The 19,488-nt window shown below is 40.0% G+C and overlaps 1 protein-coding gene across 2 annotated transcripts in view; it reads left to right on the forward strand.

Annotated features, from left to right (window-relative positions):
- The window catches only part of slc8a3 (solute carrier family 8 member 3), a 50,403-nt gene that overhangs the window by 18,103 nt on the left and 12,812 nt on the right, over nucleotides 1–19,488 (forward strand). For both annotated transcript variants that reach the window (XM_088433750.1, XM_088433751.1), the window contains one exon: nucleotides 15,849–15,955. In XM_088433750.1, coding sequence (XP_088289876.1) covers nucleotides 15,849–15,955 — 107 coding nt within the window. The remainder of the gene's footprint in view (nucleotides 1–15,848; nucleotides 15,956–19,488) is intronic.

The raw sequence follows: 19,488 nt of genomic DNA on the forward strand, positions 1-19,488 counted from the left end.
AGGGTAATTTTTCAAACAAAACTAGGTGGTCAGTGAGCAACAAAATGTTGTACTAATAGTGGCTGAATACTTATTTTCCATCACAGGAAGTACATTATTGTGAAACACATGTCTTGGGACATGCTGTAAAAAGAGAGAAAAATTGGGTTTCAATTTCAGAAAATATATGGGCCTTCTACGTTTCCCTGAGGAACGCCATTCAAAAAGATTGTTACCAGGGATGCGTTTTTGGTCATTTGTATAATGGTCTTTTGCGTCAGGTCACATAAGTGTCTAAGATATGGAAGAGTATTGAAAACAGAAGAAACTAAACGGACTTCAAATATTTCCATGCGAAGCATCGCTTGAAACATCGGTATGAATACATTTGTTGTAACAGAAGGTCTTTCTACTCGACATAAAATTGGCCAAACTCATCCCAGAAAGCCTGTCTGTCCTTTGGCTCTTCTTTTGCACCCTTCCATTACAAAACACAGGAACTTTGTACTAATTGCATAATTGGCTTTCAACGTCAATTACAAAACTGTTGCCTACAGAAAATGAAAGTGAAAGTGAAGCTTCACCGTCATCTGCAAGACAGTGCCAGCCATTGTGGGGGGGCGGGTGGAGGAGGCTCTTTTAATCTGATCTTGTTTCAAGCTTAACCTTCTTCACTTTGTGTGTCTGCGTGTGTGCGTGCGAGAGGGAGGCAGCGCACGCTATAACTTGTGGTTGCAGCCCTTTTAATGGAACTCCTTGGCCCCGACACTTCATCAGAATGTCAATAAAAGAGAAGAAAAAGGAGGAGCAGGGCATGTCTATCGGTGACTGATGAATGCAGCAAACACGTGAAAGCCTCGCCTCGAGTGTAGTTCACACCATTTGACAGCCGTGTTTTGCACCTCTTCGAAAGTAACGGCAATTATTCCAGTTTTAGTAACGTTTGAACATTCTCTGTTGTTGTACAGGTGTGAAAAGTTAGCATCAAATCTTTAAATTTTAGTCAATGCCTCCCTCTTGGAAAACAGTGTATAACTTAGCTACCTAGCTATAGTAAACTTGACGATTGTTAAAAAAAAAACATTTTTTTCTTTTTTGTGTCTCAGTTGAGAGTGAAAAGAGCTATTTTGTTGAAAAACATAAAAAAAGTGGAGCCTTGCCAAGGCTGCGCAGACTCAGCAGTTTCTGCGCTTCTATAGTGGAGGCTATTGAGTTTCACCGACATCCCAAAATTTCTCTTTGTAGATGACAGGATGAATGGCATACAAAGCCACAGCTTTGGTGGTTGGCCTGTAGCGTCATGTGAGCTGCTTGAGCCTTTAACCCTTGTCCACTCCTTTAATCATTCCATCAAAGGCATTTCACATCAAAGGGAAACAAGACACCAGGGAGCTGAAATTTCACCCAGCTGGCGACAACATGTCGTTTAACATAGCACAACCACTTAGTTATCACACTCCCAGGAGTGTGCCATCCCTTGGCTAAAATACTGAGAGAATGATGTGTGAGAAAATGACCCAAAAATATCACAAGGTTTAAAGACAATTTAGTCTTTGAAAAAATCTAGCAAAAATATTTTTGTAAACTTTCAAAACCAGTTCAGTCATCCTTGTACTGGACCCTTCCTGCCTAACATGTTATTTTTAGCAGTCAGCATCCAGTGCAATGTGTTAAGCCTGGAAGGGGGCTCCTCCCACCTGCGGTGCCCTCTGAATGTTTCTTATTTTCCCCAGGTGGGTTTTTTTTTTTAGTTTTGTCTTCCCCTTGTGGGAGCTTTGTTGAGGGGATGCTGTTGTGCATTTATGATGTTCTGTAGGGCTTATTTTTCACCTGTGAAGCCCTTTGAGACGGCAGTGATTCTGAGCTTTAAAAATAACTTGACTTTATTCGGTTTACAATGGTCAAATTTGATTCAGAGTTTTAAGCCTTTCGACTTATTGTTTTTATTAATATCAAAACTTTATTGACCTCCTGATGAACCTCAGATACACATGCGTGTTTGTGAATTGAAGTTTTTGACCTACCTAGCATGTGTTTTCATAAACATCAAAGACAGTTTCGTGCCTAGTGCATAAATTGTTTCTTCAACATCAAACACAACTTGCCATAGATTCTCTGAGCCCTTCCATCTCCATGTCTTGTGATTGGCATTCATCTCATTCCTTTGTCCAATTTGCCACTCAAACGGCTTCCCGACCTCGTCAGTAATGACCAGACGGAGGGATGAAAGCAAGAAAGAGATGAAAAAGGATGCTAGAATGGAGAAGCACAGAGGATGTTTTCCCTTTTGATTCCCCCTCGGTGTCACCCTGATTATGTAACTGCCACGTGCTAAAAATAAAGCCTGCAGTACGAGCCGGGAATGCTGTGCCAGTGCGTACCCCCCAACCCCTCTCAGACCCCCCCCCCCCCCCCCCCCCACACACACACACACACACACACATTTACACACACTTACTGTGTGATTGCCATGGCAACGCAGCCTCCCTCAGACAGAAAGGAGAAGCGGCATGACTTCCTGGAGGGAAGGAGCAGGAATCTCATCACTGCCCGCTGCTTTCCTGCCTCTTGGTTTATTTATTTATAGAGGGCGGCATGGTTGTTCAGAAGAGCCTCGCAGCATTTGATCCTGGGCTTGATGCACTGTTGTCTTTAAAGTAGACATTAAAAAAAGTGTTAGTTATGTTCGGGAATTTTAAACTGTCTTTGATTTTTAGAAAATTGACAGGTGATGTTGGTAGAACTGCTGAGGAACCATATGAGGTGGCTCGGGCATCTGTTTAGAATTCCCGCGGACTGGTGTTCCGGGTATGATCTGCCACAGGGGGAGACCCTTGACACGCTGACCTGAAAGTGTCTCGGGGTCGTCCTGGAGAGCTGGACGAAGTGGCTGGGGGACAGGGAGGTCTATGTCTTGTCTCTACTTAGATTACTGTCTCCATGAACCAACTGTGGTTTACGTGGAAGAAAATGGATGGAACTCCATTTTCTTAGACCAGATTAGTTTAGCCCAGATCTAGTGAGACGTTTCTGATTTCCGTCGGACAGAGCACTGTCAGCGCATCTTCACACTGCACGTGTGTAAGATGATTTCATATTTAGTCAGGTTCATCTATAGTTCAGTGCGAAAACATAAAGCTCATGCTTACCATCCTTATTTGGTCATCACTTTTACTGCTGACGCCCTTCATCCCGGAGAACAGAAAACAACTGGGCGGCTTACCAGAAAGCAACCCTTGTCCTTCATCTTTTGAGGAGCACACATTTCCTCAGAATTGATCTCACAGTGATTTATTTGCAACCGAATGTAGCGGTAGAATTAATTGTACTGTATGTTATATTTTAGATTTCCTTCAAACTTTTTTCCTTTGAAGTTTTCAATGACAAATACATTATGTACATAAAATACTTAGTCGTTTTTGAGAAAATATGTACTTTAGCTCTTATGCAAGAATGTTTTATTTTTATTTTTTAAAGATCACACGACCAGAGGTAGAATAATTCATCAGCAAATCAACTGATGATTATATTTGTGGTTAATTAATTGTTTTAAAATCGTTAAAATCCTCAGAGTTTCACCCTATCAACAATGAACATTCTGATATTTTAGTCCTCCATGAAAAGTAACATATTATCATTGAGGTGCATACTGTCAAATGTCTGCTTGTTTTTTTTTTTTTTAAAAGGCTCTCAATATTTTAGCCAATTTCATGATTTTATAGAGCAAACTAGCAAATAAATAATCTTAAAAATGGTACAGCTTTTGTGCATTGTCAATTTGTAAAAAAAGTCATGTTTTTTAATGAAGGGACAGAAGTTAAAACTAACAATTAATCAAATAATCGACAAAATAAGTGACTGATGAATTGATCCAAATAATCATTAGTTGCACAACTGTTTTATTTAGGATTTCCTAACATAAAAACAGAACATTATATGGGAATTTTGAAAGCTTGTAGCTTCACTTGTATTTGCTGAATGTTTTGGGGTTTTTGGTTTGCTCCCATATTCCAGAAAAAAAACATTGGTTTATGCTAAAAGTATTTAGATGCAACTAGTTTAGGGCAAAGTTTCTCATGAAAAAAATCTGGGTTATTGACTCATTCAATGCCGGTGACGTATTTTCACGTTTTTTAAGAGTTCATACATTCCATCCCAGATACTTAATAAAAAATTTTAAACAGTATATGTAGTGTTAATTTCATTTTATTTTTTTAAAGTATGCAGGACTCTCCAATAAAGCAATCAATTCCGCCATTTTGTTATAAGGAGGCGTGCAATTTTCAATTTTTATATTCTAAACTTTAGCTGAAAAGTAACAAATATACTTTTTCTCAAATTGAATATGATGGTGAATGAAAAGGGCTCTTATGTTTGGCTTAAATGATTTTTTTTGGTTTTGTTTTGTTTCTGGAAACTTTTGCCATGGGGTTCTTTGGAAAATCTGCTTTCTAAAAGAGGTCCCAGACTCCAAAAAGTTTGAGAACCATTGATTTAGGGAATACCTCAACTCTAACTCTAAAGTCAATTGGAATGGGCCACAGCACCAGCTCTTCCCAAGTGAGAATAAGCACCACAAAGAATGAATGGATGGATGGCTAATATTAAATCCATACAAGTAAAGGCCTCCATCCTAATAAACACCCTACCATAATAGTCACTCTCTGCAGTTGAGTAAACATAGAGCACTGAGCTCTCTCTCTCTTTCTCTCTCTCACACACGCACAGAGGCAGAGGGAGGTCTTTAGCTCATCGATTACATTTAATGGCGGTGTTGGAGATATGCTCCGCTAACACTAATGCTAATGAGCAATTACATAAGAGGAGCTAATGAGCGAGCAGATATAAATAGCCACCGCTGCTTCTCGGACTTATGCATAATGGGGCCGACGGTCGGTAGGGCAAAAATGAAGCTACGCTAGCTGCGAGATTGCACGTATAATTAGAGCGTCAACAATTTTTCCGCCAATGCAAACACCGGACGCCCGTTTCTCAAGTTGCACGCTTTGTTGACATTAGCTAGCAATTAGCATACATTACACTATCTTTTTCAGTTTTTTTTTTAGTGTAGTCAACTAGGTTTTGTAATTAATTCACTCACTTCTAGTTTGCTGCCTGAAAAGACTGCCGTACATGTCAAAACAGCAGCAGATACAAGAAGAATCTTGTTTGGAGAAGAATCATTTAAACTGAAGTGACTTGAGCGTTTTTTTTTTTCTTTAAACTAGAAATAATTCATGTCAGTAAATACTGCTGAAACACAAGCACTTTTGTTGTTGTTATCTTATTGCAGGCTCAACTGACTGTGGAAAAAACAAAAACAAGAAGTAATGAGAACGAAAGAAAATCTTGGCACAGGAGGCTTTTTTTGTGTCCAAGAAATAATACGGTCTGTTAATACATTTACGCCCATCTAGTTTGCTGGCTAAACAGGCTCCTGTGCAAGTCAAAGCACTGCACTCCTCTTTACTCTGCAAGTCGGTGGCCCCCATATGCACAAGTTATGAGCCATCCTAGCTAGAATGGCAGGTTCCGCCCCCCTCGTTGGCTCCTGTCCTCCACCTCTGCATGCACCCTGTTGGACTCCACCAGGGCTCCAGGCTTTTAAACATTATTTACTGTTTGGTTTCAAATTTCTTCCATTTTGTCATATGAGAGCAATAAAAACAGCAGTTAGCTAGCTTAATGCTAAAGTCTAGAAAGTTTTGCTGAATTAAAAAAAATTGTATTTTGATGTATCCAAGTTCAAATCCACCTCGTCCTGTGTGGAGTTTATATCTTCTCCTCGAGCCCGCGTCTGTTCTCCGGTTACTCCAGCTTCCTTCCAACTCTCCAAAAACATACATGGCAGGTGTACTAGGCATATTAAATTGGGTGCGTGAATGGTCGTTCATCTCTTGTCTCTCCAAAATCGGCTGGGATAGGCACCAGCAAGCCTGCGACCCAAGTGAGGATAAGCGACTATAGAAAATGGATCAATGAATATTTTAATGTAATGTTGCGAAACTGTGAACTTGTACATGCCAGTAATGTTTTCAATATTATATGATGAGAATCATCTTCAAATGGGAGCTTGATCGAGTCCCAGGAATTGTTTGTGATACCATCACAGAAGATATTCTTGGCACAGGTCAAAATTGACCCAGAACATAACCATGAGCACCCGCAAAATGAGCAACATCTAAGAGGTCGGAAGCCTTGATGACAGCTTGGCGGCTGTAAATCAGGTCAGCATCCTACATTTGCTCGTAAACGCAGCAGTGGTTGCTGAAAATAAGGACATTGGCAGAAAGGGAAAAGAGATGGGGTAGGGAGAAATGAGATAGAAAAGCATGCAAAAAGAGGGAAGACTGCACCTCGTTACGGCGTCCCGCTGTGCCGCCCTCATTTTTCCACAATTGCTGTGATATGGAGGCGCTCTTTTTGTATCAACTTGATGGAAAAACGCCTCCATTTCTTATCTGGCGGTAATCAATTCAATTGGTCTCAGTACAGCGCCCTGTGGGACTCCTTTACAATGGATCGTGTAATGGACGGTGCAATCAATGCATCTATGTTATGACACTGTACGATGCCCCTCTTCACTGGTTGTTACTTTTTTACGTCAGGCTCTTTGAAAGGACGGAAATATTACCGTAACAAATAACAATATTTTTCTTAGCATGTAAGCTAATTATAATGGAACGACAAAAGATATGAATAAGGACGCGGGAAGGTTCTCTTACTCAGGAGTCCCCTTTGCCTGATGACTTCCCTTTTGGTCCTCCCGGGCATGAGACCTCTTTTACCACTTTGTCACCCCTCACTTCCTCCGCCGTGCGCCGGGCATGTTCCTTCCGCATGGCCGGCTGACCGTGTCGCACTGGGGTAGGTAGCCCGTGCTTTGCACACCAGCTTAGCTTTTAGCGAGCGCGTTTTCTCTCTTCGTCTCTCTGTCTCTCCCTCCGCTCGGCTGGCCGGCTTCAGTCAATCCGTGCATGAGAGAACAAGAGGGCATGCATAAAACATGAAGCTTTAGCTCTACGTTCCGGTCCCGCTCCGGCTTGGAGGCCATTTCCGCGTGGTGTTAGCGTGCTCGTCCATTTCCTTCCGTGATTAAAAACATGTACAACGGATAATAACCTCTGGTGAAGCAGCATGTGGCACGCCGCTCAACGTTGTTATCGAATGCAGTGAACCCCCCACGTAATCACAGTTTATCATTCATTAATTCATCTCATTTTTCCATTTGGATTTTTTAATTATCATTTGGATCAGAAGATTCAAGCTTTTTATTCCTGCTTGCTTAATGCTAAAGAATATCGTTGCAGTGTTTCGTAATATCAGCGCATCTAGACAGGGACGTGACCACTTGCCTCAATACCCTTTAAAAAACTTAGCTGTGTGGTAAAACAAAACAAAAAGCTTTTTTTCTCCTGGTATGAATAACTGGATTGTGTTGACACTCTCCTTTATAGGTAAAGACATTGACAAAATATGAAAAATAAAACAGGACTTAGTTTGGAGCTACCACGGTCCTCACAATTGCGTTTGGGCCAATAGAACGGAACCAATTTGTGACAAATTGTCTTTTTTCTTGTTTTTGGTCATTGTACATAAGAAAACAATGTGAACTTGAACCCGAAATCTCATTACGTGTTTTCCTACAAATTTTTCATAACTCAATGAACCTCTATATTGAGAGAAATGCAAAACAAACTTTTTCATCGTAATATTCCGTTTTATTCTGTGTTTCATGCTTCACAACTCTAAACATTTTAGAAGATAGCGTAAAAAAACAAACCGACACTGCTTCTCCGTCTTCGACATTACTTGATTTTTCATCCTTTTCTGTGACTTTTTTTATTTCCGTTTTTGTGTTCATTGTACGTAACAAAACAGTGTGCCGAAAACTTGAAGTCGAATCTCATTTAGGTTTTTTTCAACAATTTTTTCATAGCTCAGTGAACCTCTATTTTGAAAAATCACAACACAAACTTTTTCAGCATAATATTCAGTTTTATTCGGTGTTTCATGCTTTACAACTGTGAAGTTTATAGAAGATAGCGTAAAAAATGAACCGATACTGCTTCTCTGTCTTCGACATTGTTTCTTGGTTTTTGTTCCTCTTCTCGCTCCCCTGAAAAATTTGCCTTTCCAACAAGTGGCCCCCTCCTATTAATCAATTCATTAACTTGCTTACGTCATACAATTCACTTTTGTCTTTTCCTCTCATATTTTTTTCCAGAGCATAAATATTATTTTTTAAAATATGCCAGTGATAAAACTATTTCAAACTTACTTTGTTATGTTTGATATCACTATCATCAGGCCCGACAACCAGAAAATGTCCCCCAATTGCGGAATGACCCACGCAGCCGTGGCTTGGACAGCTCCTCGGTCACTTTCTCGGTGATGCGAGGCGACGGCCCTCATTGGTGCCCTGAGGAAGCTTCTTGTGTTGATTCTCTTTGGTGTCAGACTTTGTACGGAGCGCGCTCTCAGAAAACCTTGAAGAGCGGCGTGCGGAACAGGAAGTTAATGGCCAAAGAACGTCGCCTCCGGCTTTATGACGATGATGGACGTCCCGGGTCAACGGGACGAGACCCGGAGTGCGGTTGTCCGCTCCTTTGGCAGCAGGCGGCGTGACTCACACGGGGCCGACGTCACTTTTATCACCAGATTTATGAACAGACTCTCCTGACGGACGGACAGTCATTTGAACGTCAGTCCCAATTATGTCGTCTGCCGCGCCGCTTGCTAATGTTGATGAAAATTACAGATGACGGATGGAGCTACACGCTCCCCGGGATGGAATTAGCATCCCCGCCCCCCCCACCCCTGCGAGACCGAGGGCCGTTTATCCCACCATTATTGGCACAGACAATGGTTAATCTTTTTCAGACGATGAAGCCGAGGAACGGGGGGGGGGGGCATGATCTAGTTGAGAGCGCGCTCGGTCCAATCGTCATACTCCCTCATCCTCGACCTGCTGTCAAGGAGAGAGACAGCTGGGAATACATGCCTGGACCGCCTGCATGAGCGTACATGGGAAATTACATTAGTCCTTCAGTATGATCAGCACTTGTATAAATAATATACAGGGCGATATTTTCCAGATTAAAGTCATATACACAAAACAAGGTACACGGTGATGAACGGGCTCTCGTCTTCCCATTACAGTGGCGAATCCTCAAAACGATGATAACACTTGCTAGGCCGACATTAATAAGCGGATGCAAAATAGCGTCAATATGTAGCATCTTTCGGGGATACCCGCTTCCGAGTATTTCGATAAATTCTTGAGACATAGGCTGCTTGTCAATATAAAGAATCTCACCAAGAGAGGCGAAAATGTTTGCAGGAATGTCATTCATTATTCATCAGCGCCCTAGGCGCCCTTCCGTCACTGCCAGGCCGCCATTTTTTCAAGCCAAATCAAACTGTTATCTTCAGTCCGTCGGCTCGTCCTTTTGTTTTAATGGAGCTTCCGTCATCACTTGGTCACCACAAGTTAAATGATACATTAAACCATGGCTGACTTCCTGTTTACTTTATAAGACTTTTTTTTCATTCTGCTATGATTGATACTGCCAAAGAGCGCAGATAGATTCAGTGAGGTGGATTTAGTTAGTATGTCATCGCAATAGAAGTTTGATAAACAAATTCAAGTTAACTGTTGGGGCTTATGTCGGAAATCATAATTTTTGAACGCATTTTTGAAATGCTATAATCTGCCCACGTTAGGCTGTGTAAACTAATCCTTCTTACACGAGCATTGATTATCCGGGGCAGCTCTTATGATAAGGGCTCGTTTGGATGACTTTCCAAGTAAAAGTGTGTACTTAAATTAGTTGAGGTGGAAGTATGAGTACAACAAGGCTATCTCAAGCCAAAATGTTTTCCTGTTCAAAATTGCCACGGGTCCTTGAGACTTTTTTGGTGCATCCTGTTATGATAGATATGCCCACCCAACTTCAGTTGCCAGGGTCTGATTTATTTTCAATATTCCCGCAGGCGCTATCGAGTGAGTTTTGATACGCGGTGGTTGCAGGCTGACACACAGATGTCGAGCATCTTCCACGCATGTAGCCCAACAAGAATATAAACGCCATCCATTGAAAGAAGGTTAACCTGGTCGTTAACACTCCACCCCCGCCTGCCAGCCGATATTAACAGCCATCCTTGCTGCTGCCCCTCGCCAGCCAAGCATACAGTGCGGGACCCTTAAATTAGCAGCCAACGCACTAGCGAAGCAGCCTTTTGTGTTGGTGGGCCGCCTGCCAGCCCCTTTGTGTCCCGGCCGGGGATTCCCCATGACCCCGATAACTCCAAAGGTAAATGTTTCATCTGTGGATGACAATGGTCCTCTTCGTATATATCTAAACTGCATGTCTATATCTACTGTCTGTCTGTCTGCCTGTCTGCCTGTCTGCCTGCCTGCCTGTCTGTCTGCCTGCCTGTCTGTCTGTCTGTCTGTCTGTCTGTCTATCTATCTATCTATCTATCTATCTATCTATCTATCTATCTATCTATCTATCCATCCATCCATCCATCCATCCATCCATCCACGCACACCCACATTATTTGTGTGTGTGTCTTACATTATAATGGGACTAAATCTTATCTATCTTATTGTATCTCATTGTCATTTTATATTCTTTAAAATTTGTTTTGTAGAATTCTAAGGTCTACGATGACATCACATTGCTTGTCAGGCCTGAGGTTGAAAAAAAAAAAGAACTGCAACGTCACAATAGCGTGTGTGTGTGTGTGTGTGTGTGTGTGTGTGTGTGTCATACAAGTGATATTGTGGGTGCGTGCATCACCCCAGGCTGTGAATGGAGATGACAATTTCGCTTTTTCACGTATTTGTGTGTTTGTGTGTGCGCTTTGGTTGCCGTTGAATGTCACAGGCAATACACACTCCCCCTTGAGAGAAACGTCCCTGTCTATTTTTAGAAGTGTATCTTCCTCTGCCTGCCTTTTCTAAAACAGTCATGACTGTCGACGAGACTAATGTACCTACTACTACTAGTACTACTTACTACAACACAAACACACACATACAAGTACATGCACACACTCATATATATATATACATACATTCACCTCACTGATCTCTTGTTGACGTCATTGATCTCAACTGATCTCAGATTTCCTCCCTGAAAAAAAAGACATTTTTTGTGTGTAAAACTACCGTAATACCACAACAGACCCCAAAAGGACAAAGCTTTTTTTAAAAAAAAATTCCCTCAGGTTTGTCACGTAGTACAAATCTTATATTCTTATATTTAACAGTCCAATATTTCAGTACTGAGAAATAATTAATCAGAGAAATATATATATGTATATACACACACACACACACTCACAAACACACAGTAATTGCTACCGTCTCGATGCCACATCTTGCAGTATCGCATCACTACACAAAAGTAGAGGAGATGATAACATTCCAAAAAGAACATGCCAAAAATACCTGCCGCCACTTTCAGCATTCAATCAAAAACAGAATAAAATGCTAACTGTGTTTTTTTTTTTTTTTTCTTCATGATCCAACTTGCTTGCTCCGAACTTTATGAAATACTTTTTCCTCCCCGCCTGGACTCGGAACACTTTGTGCAAGCAGGCACACGACATCAATAATCAAATGTCTGCCGGCACAATGGGAAGGTGGACTCGACAAAAGCCCGAGAGAGACTCGTTTGGGAATACCACATTCCCGAGCGCGGGGCGTACGAGTCGGCGGGCGGGAAAAAAAAAAAAACATGCTGACTGTAGAACAGCAGAGGGAGAAGGAAACAAAAGGAGGCGCGAGAAAAGGACTTTTGACTTTTATTTTATATACTAAAAAAAAGCTTCTTCCGCCAAATACGCGACGTAATGAAAACATCCAATGGAGGCTGACAAGAGGAGCTAGACAGGAAGCCTCAGCACAAAAACTCAATATGGAATTATTGTTAAAAGTAAAGTCCTTAATTTATCCAGCCATCCATTTTCTATTGCTTCTTATCCTCACTAGGGTCGCAGGCTTGCTGGTGCCTATCCCAGCTGTCTTCAGGCAGTAGTCGTGGTACACCTTGGAAAGGTTGCCAGCCAATCGCAGGGTACTTCATTAATTTAATGTTTATTTATTTATTTTTTAGTATCGTTAAGAACTTTTTGAGGCTGATTCTGGTATATACATTTAGGTATCTGTGATTCATACAAAAATTTCCAGTCTTGCATCTGAATACACTAAAGTATAGAAGAATAAAGGAGAGACGGTATCTATTCTGAGAAGGGTGGCTCCAACACTATTTTGTCACTTTATGATGAGTTAGCAGTCGGGGAAAGTCCAATAAAGACGAGTAACAAGACGTAGAAGCCTCATGGGAAATCAGCGCCTTAATTAAGCAGGCCGGCCTTATTGTCACCTAGTGCGAGGATTACTGCCTTCCTTTTGCTTTACCAATGATTATTGCTTTTCGCATCAAAGACGAGACGGTGACGCATACTTTGGAATGTCACAACAAACTTGGAGAATAGAACAATTTGAACTAGCAACAGTCAGCGCAAGATTTACCAGATTCCCGGAATATTCCCGGTTTTTACCACTGTCACATAATCATAGCTAGCTTTATTGAGCACCATGTGTTTGCGCGCCGATTTTCTTTTTCTTTGGCTTTAATGTTTTGATGTTAATTTGATACCATCCAAAATATTCAGGGTGTAACTTACCGCTAAAGTCATGCCAAACTTTGCATATTTGTACCACTACCACCAGATTTTGGCATAACCCACGTTAGCAAGGGCTAAATGTCTTGACTGATTTTTTTTGTTTTTCTTTGCTTTTCATTATTTAATTTTAACCAAATATGCACCCAGTGTTCTCACTCCTGTATTGAGACATTAGTGTAGCCAGAATCAGAATCATGCTAATAGTTTAAAGCCATACGATCATTCCACAAAAATTGGAAAAAAAAAACTTTAAAATTAGCATAAAAAAAGAGCAAAGACGAAGGATTTGCTCAGATTGTTCCATGAGGTAAGCAGTAAGACTCCAGTGTCAACTTTAAAAGTTTGATAAGACGGAAGTAAAAATCCTTCCTCTGGCAAGCTGACGACTGAGTGGCTGGAGTGCCACATCAATATTACATCAATTTGACATCAGTCAAACAGCACGGATGAGGCGTGCACGCCATCGTGGAGGCAAAAGTTCTCACTTGGCAGCTTTGCTAACTCGCTGGCCGAGCAGAAGCAGATGCAAAAGTTATGACTGGGATTCGCTTTTTAAGCGAGACGTGGCAGATGCTGTTTTGCATAATGCATGGTGGCCAGCCTGAGGCCCACTGGAACATCAACACACTGGAAAAAAAAAAAAAGAAATCTAATAACAAGTGGTTGGGGAGGTAATGGTGCAAAATTTGGTGTACATATGTGACGTGTTGACTTTTATGCTCATTTATTTGGGGTGAAATGTAAATCAAACATGAGGACTGAAATATAAAACCTGAAGATGAAAAGATGAAAAAGTGCATTAGTGCAAGCAGCATATTTGGAGGGACTTCAAAGTCTTGCAATACTGATTTATTACTAACTGAGAAAAAATAAATCAAAACAAACCTGTGTTAACTATTAAAATGTCATAAAAAAAATATGACCAAATTTATTATGTGGCCAAATGCAATTTAGATATAATATCCATGATTAAACTTTCTGGTCACCACTAGGCCACAATTAAAATTTCCCATTGTGAATTGACATTCAAAATTATACACATCTTTAAAATATATTTATACATACAGTATATACCTATATTCATACATGTATTATAGAGACACTCATATATATATATATATATATATATATATATATATATATATATATATATATATATATATATATATATATATATATATATATATATACTGTATATTGTAGATTATATACTTTATACTGTACTGCATATGCACACACACATGCTGTTATTTTGCATGTCATCTCAGTGATTGTATTGTTTGCATTGTTTTGACTTTTTAACCTGTTTGCAATTTTTATTTGCACCAGTTTTAATCTCTATATTTCGTTGTATTTTACTTCCATTTCGTTCTTGTGATTGCGTTTTTTCTGCTTTTTTATGTGTTTACATTTTTTTTTTCGTTTGATTGCCTCATTCCGGTGATTGTAGTTGCAGTGCTTTTTCGTCCGTTTGTTGGCCACTAAAACTGAAGATGGACCATAGAACACAACTTTTGTACAACAAATAAATAAAATAGGTGTCATTTACAAATGGTATTTTGTATTATAAAACATTATCCTTCGATAGTTACCTTTTTTAAACCTGTTTTCTACTGCCGTATTGCAATATGGTTGGGAAAGTATCACGACACTGTCGTATCATGAGCTACAATTGCCATAAAGATGAGAAACCTCAAGTGCCTCAAGAGTTTACTTCAGGCGTAACACACACACACACACACAAACACCCGTCGGATGCTTCCTTGGGGGAGGGCAGAGGTGTGAACTCTCTCTGTTTGTGCGGAGTGCGTTTGTCATTCCCCAGCTGCACTTGCCGCACTCGTGCTGAACTCCAGGGTGCTCTGCGCAGCACCGGCGTCGATAAATCACGGTGACTAATTCTGACACATTAGTGCCTTTCACTTAGTGACACTGTTCTGTCATGAACACACAGAAATTACGCACAAGAAAGCTTTTTTTATTGTGCTTCCTCCATCCAATACACTTGGTTTCGTCTTACGAATCTGTCTAAAATTGCTTAAAGGTTTAAGATTTTGATGTGTCTAATACGCTTGAATTATTGTACGTTCTTCTCACAGGCTGTAATGATCGGTAGGTTGAATACAATTACTGTAGGTTCGAGTCGTTGGTGAGCTAACGTATTAGGTTTGAGTTGTTGTTCATTTATATACTTAGAATAATTTGTCTTTCCAATAAATGGTCCTTTAAGTCATTGGTTGTTTTAATTCACTAAAGTACGTGTCATTGGTTGATATAATATACAGTACTTGTGTGTGCTGTGCTTTTCAAATTAAGAGCAAGTCAATTTGAACATGAAGCAACTTAATGCGGATTTGTGTTGTAGTTGCTGCAAAATCTCATATGACTTTATTTTCAGATTTGTACTGATGTGCATTTTCATCAGTGACACAATTTTTCAGCTGAGAGGCGAAGATAAAACATGATGATACATGATGTTTTCTGGAGTTGTTGAATAAAATGCGACTAGAGACACCACTAGAAATGTAATTCCAAAGTTTAATGGACAAGTATTTCTGTTTTAGGGCTTGTTTTCTTGTCTCAGGGAGATATAAATAAAAATGAATACATTCAATTTAATCAGCAAATTTTGGGGGACATTTGTTAAATCATGCTCCAAATATTGCCTGACGATAATGTACATCACTGGTTCTAAAATCGAGATACATGCATACCAGTAAAAGCTATGCAGTTGACACATGAGTTTATAAGCACCCCTCCAGGCATCAGCAAATCTAATTTAATGCTTTTTAATGCTGCAACAGGAGCAATATGTGTTTCTTTTCAAATTAAGAGCAAATTATTGGAACATGCGGTAAATTATCGGTAAACGTTAAAGTGAATTCTTTGCAAAATGTTTATCCCTTTTCTTGTTTGATTTATACAGATGCACAGCACATCGCACTTGGGTGAAAAAGTAAATAAAAAAATCATACACTTAAGATGTTTTGGCCATTCATTGGTTTAATGCAGTTGCGTTAGGTTTAGGTTTAGTCAGTGTTCACCTGTTTTCTATGTGCAGATTATTAATCCCACTTCCTTTGTGCTTTCATCACATTTTAACCCGCTCTCTTCTACTTTTTCTTCTCTTCCACTTTTCCTCCTTCTTCTTCTCTTCCTGGTGGCAGCAAAGTCATTCACGTGAAAATCATCGATGACGAGGAGTACGAGAAAAACAAAAACTTCTTCCTGGAGCTGGCCGAGCCTCGCATGGTGGACATGAGTCTCCAGAAAGGTGCACGCTTGGTTTCTCGCTATCAGAGGGAACTCTGCTACCTTTTTTGCTCGGTCGCTCCTCTCTTTCTTACATTTGAGCCTCATTTCGCCCCACTTGTCCAAATTGCGATCCAGTTGTTACTCCAAAAGTAACATCTTGACCTTTATTTTGATGGGTAAACTGATGCTAATGCTAACAAAATGACTCGGCAATCCGTTTTGAAAAAGAATTATTTTGCGTCATGAAAAACTGATCCTGATGTTTTGTGCTAAGAATTTGATCTCGTACACTTACGTAACTTGAAATTATATTTTGCTTATCTTATGCTAATGCTTAAACTGTTAGCTACCATTATTTTTTGTCACATTATCAACAAAGTAGGTTTTCATTCAAATTTACTTAGGGTACGTCTCTTTTAACTACTCATGTATTTTGAATGCTCACGAATGCCAATGCCAGTTAGTCAAAGTCATTTTCTTGCTAACACCCGCTGAAATCAACTGAAAAAAAGTCCATCAGGCCTTTTCATGAGGCTGCCGTTATCTAATGCGCTGTTGTTATCTAACCACGCTGGAGGCCAGGTGGACAAGCTGGTGTGGAGTGAGCTCAGAGTAACACTTTATTGTTGGCTAAAAAACATGGACGCCGCGGATGTTTACGATATAGGATGTGGCAGTGCTATTTGGACTGTGCACAGTGGCGCCGAAGAAGATTGCTTTTTCTATCTATAACCATGCTAGCGTTGAAGAAATAAATGCCTCCTTCAACTAATCAACTCGCATAAGACTAATAAATCCTCACTTAAACAATCGGGTTATTGCAAAAAAAAAAAAAAAAAAAAACCTCCACAAAGTAATTTTGTAAATAAACACATCTTTTGTGCATTTATACACGTAAAAACAAATAAACGTCCTATCAAGGAGACGTACATATAAAATAAAGGCCCCCCTCAAGCAAGCATCAACTAAATAAAAATAAATGACTCAAGACAAATATGCCTATGCCAAGCAAACACTATAAGACAAATAAATACATTTTTTCTTTCTACTAAGCAAAAGGCAAACACCACACTTAAGCAATTACCAAAGACAAGACAAACGAATGCCTCTCTTAAATAAGCACCAACGTGAGACAAACGATGCCTCCCTCAAACAATAATCAAGCGAAGGCAAAAAAAAAAAAACCAGCTCCCTCAAATAGTCATCCATATCGTAGCCGTCAAAAATACATCAACTTACATCAAAATAAACCCCTCCCTCCAGCAACCGTGAACTCAACATCAGCACATCTATAACATACGAACAGTCACTTCCCCGGGCTTGCAAACTTGGGGGCAATCAACGAACTGCAGCGTTAAAGAGAGAGCCTTAAATAAAAGGTAGACGGAAGGAAAAAGGCAGGAGAAGGAGAACGGAGCGCCGTCGGCTCCTGCTGCATACGGGAGCGAGCAAACAAAACAAAGACTTCTCATTTAATATTCATCCATTACGCTCCCGCACTCGGCCTTCAATAAGGCGCCAAAACAAACCCAATCATCTCTTATGAGCCACTATGTACATACGAACGCAGCGAGATTAGCATAAGGCGCGCGTTCATAAAAGATGAGGCGAATGAAAGCTTTTCATGGTAGGAGATTAAAAGACGCTCATTAGCGTCACAATGACACGAGCGTCGCTACGTGAAGCGCGCGGACGCTCAGGTACGCTCGTCTGCATGCGCCCCAACCTCCCGGGAGGGGGAGGCATTTACTTTAGCCTGTCGGGTTATTGACATGCGCCTCGCTTAGCCGCCGCCTGTCATCTGGCATCTTCATCACTCGCTGACGTCTGAGCTGTCTCGCCTCTCGTCGGCAACACACCTGACTCGCCGTCAGCTCAAATCTACCCCACCGTACCGCCGGATCAAACAAAACAAATACCCTGCTTTTCTGGGGCCAAAAAAAATATGTGTGTAATGATTACTTGAGCGAGGCCTTTAATTGTCTTTATTTGGTGATTACTAATAGGAAAAGTGTATTTTTCTTGATTTGATTTTTATCCAATAGCAATAATACGTCTTCACTTTTTTTGTTTTTTTTTGTTTTTTTTTTTGTAATGGGGAGGGGTTTACTGCATTTGTTTTTAGGGAGGTGTTAATTTGTTCCGAGTTCAATTTTCATTTCCCTTATTTACGTTGATTCATTCAGAATGATAAATATTTATTGGTTCCTTAAAAAGAAGTATTTATTTTCTGAAAGTAATAATTGTTGAGCAAAGCCTTTATTTGACATTAGTTGATGGTTGTTTGAGGGAGGTGTTTATTTTTTTTTACCTGACAATTACTTGGGGAGTTGTTTGTCTTACCTTAATTGTTTGAGTTAGCCATCCATTTGCCTAAAAAAGGCATCCGTCTTCATTTTTAAGGGAGGCATTTATTTTGCCTTAAGTTGCTGCACGGTGGCATTTAAATTTATTTAAATTGTGATTATTTGAGGCATTTATATTCAGTTAATATGTGCTTAAGGGAAGTGTTTATTTGTCTGGAGATCATAATTGCTTGCGGGAGGCATTTATTTTTCTTATGCTGATGGTTGCTTGAGGGAGGTGTTTTCTTTTTTAACCTGACAGTTGCTTCAGGAGTTATTTTTTGTCTTACCTTGATGTTTGAGGTAGACATCCATTTGTCTCTAGTTGAGCGTTGCCTAAAAAAGGCATTCGTCTTCATTTTTAAGAGAGGCATTTATTTGCTTTAAGTTGCTGGAGGGAGGCATTTAAATTTGAATGTATTTAAATTGTGATTATTTGAGGCATACTATATATATATATATATATATATATATATATATATATATATATATATATATATATATATATATATATATATATATATATATATATATATATATATATATATATATATATATATATATATATATATATATATATGTATTTGCCTGTGTGGGACATTAACTTGTATGAGGCGATGATTGCTGGAGGAAGGTATTCTCTTAAATTAATGGTCATCTAAGGGAGACATTTATTTATCCTAAATTGCCTTGCTAATTGTTTCTGCTTGAGGAACATCAGTCCTATGACTTAAAGTGACATCATTACAAAAAGGTCGTTTCCAAGGACTTCCCGTGGCAGGCCTCAGTATTTCCGCATGAAAAATGGATTCAATATTTGAGCAGCATCCCTCCGAGGTTTGCTTTTCCCACTTGAGCTTTCACGTGAGTCAACCGGCTGTCAGCCCTCTCGATTCATGGCGGGCGCGAATCCCTCGGCCGGGCGAAACCTTGAGCTCATTACGTCGCTTTTGCCAGGCGAGGTCACGAGCTTCATTAATCCTGATGTTACAAGCAGCAGGAGGGAAAGGAAAAAGAAGAAACCGTTTTTTTGCGTTGCCTTAAAAGTAAATCTAACGGTGTTCAACGCAACTTGACCTGCAATGGAAATGTTAACGTTTGTGCAGTATAGATGTTATTTTATCTGCGTTATCTGGAGCTGCCACTGCTGGATTTAGCACAGCAGGGAATTCGAAGACCAAAAACATAATGTATCGTAATGTAGAGG

The sequence above is a fragment of the Hippichthys cyanospilos genome, chromosome 14 (assembly GCF_059441005.1).
Source record: "Hippichthys cyanospilos isolate Australia breed blue-spotted pipefish chromosome 14, RoL_Hcya_1.0, whole genome shotgun sequence".
Lineage (NCBI taxonomy): Eukaryota > Metazoa > Chordata > Actinopteri > Syngnathiformes > Syngnathidae > Hippichthys > Hippichthys cyanospilos.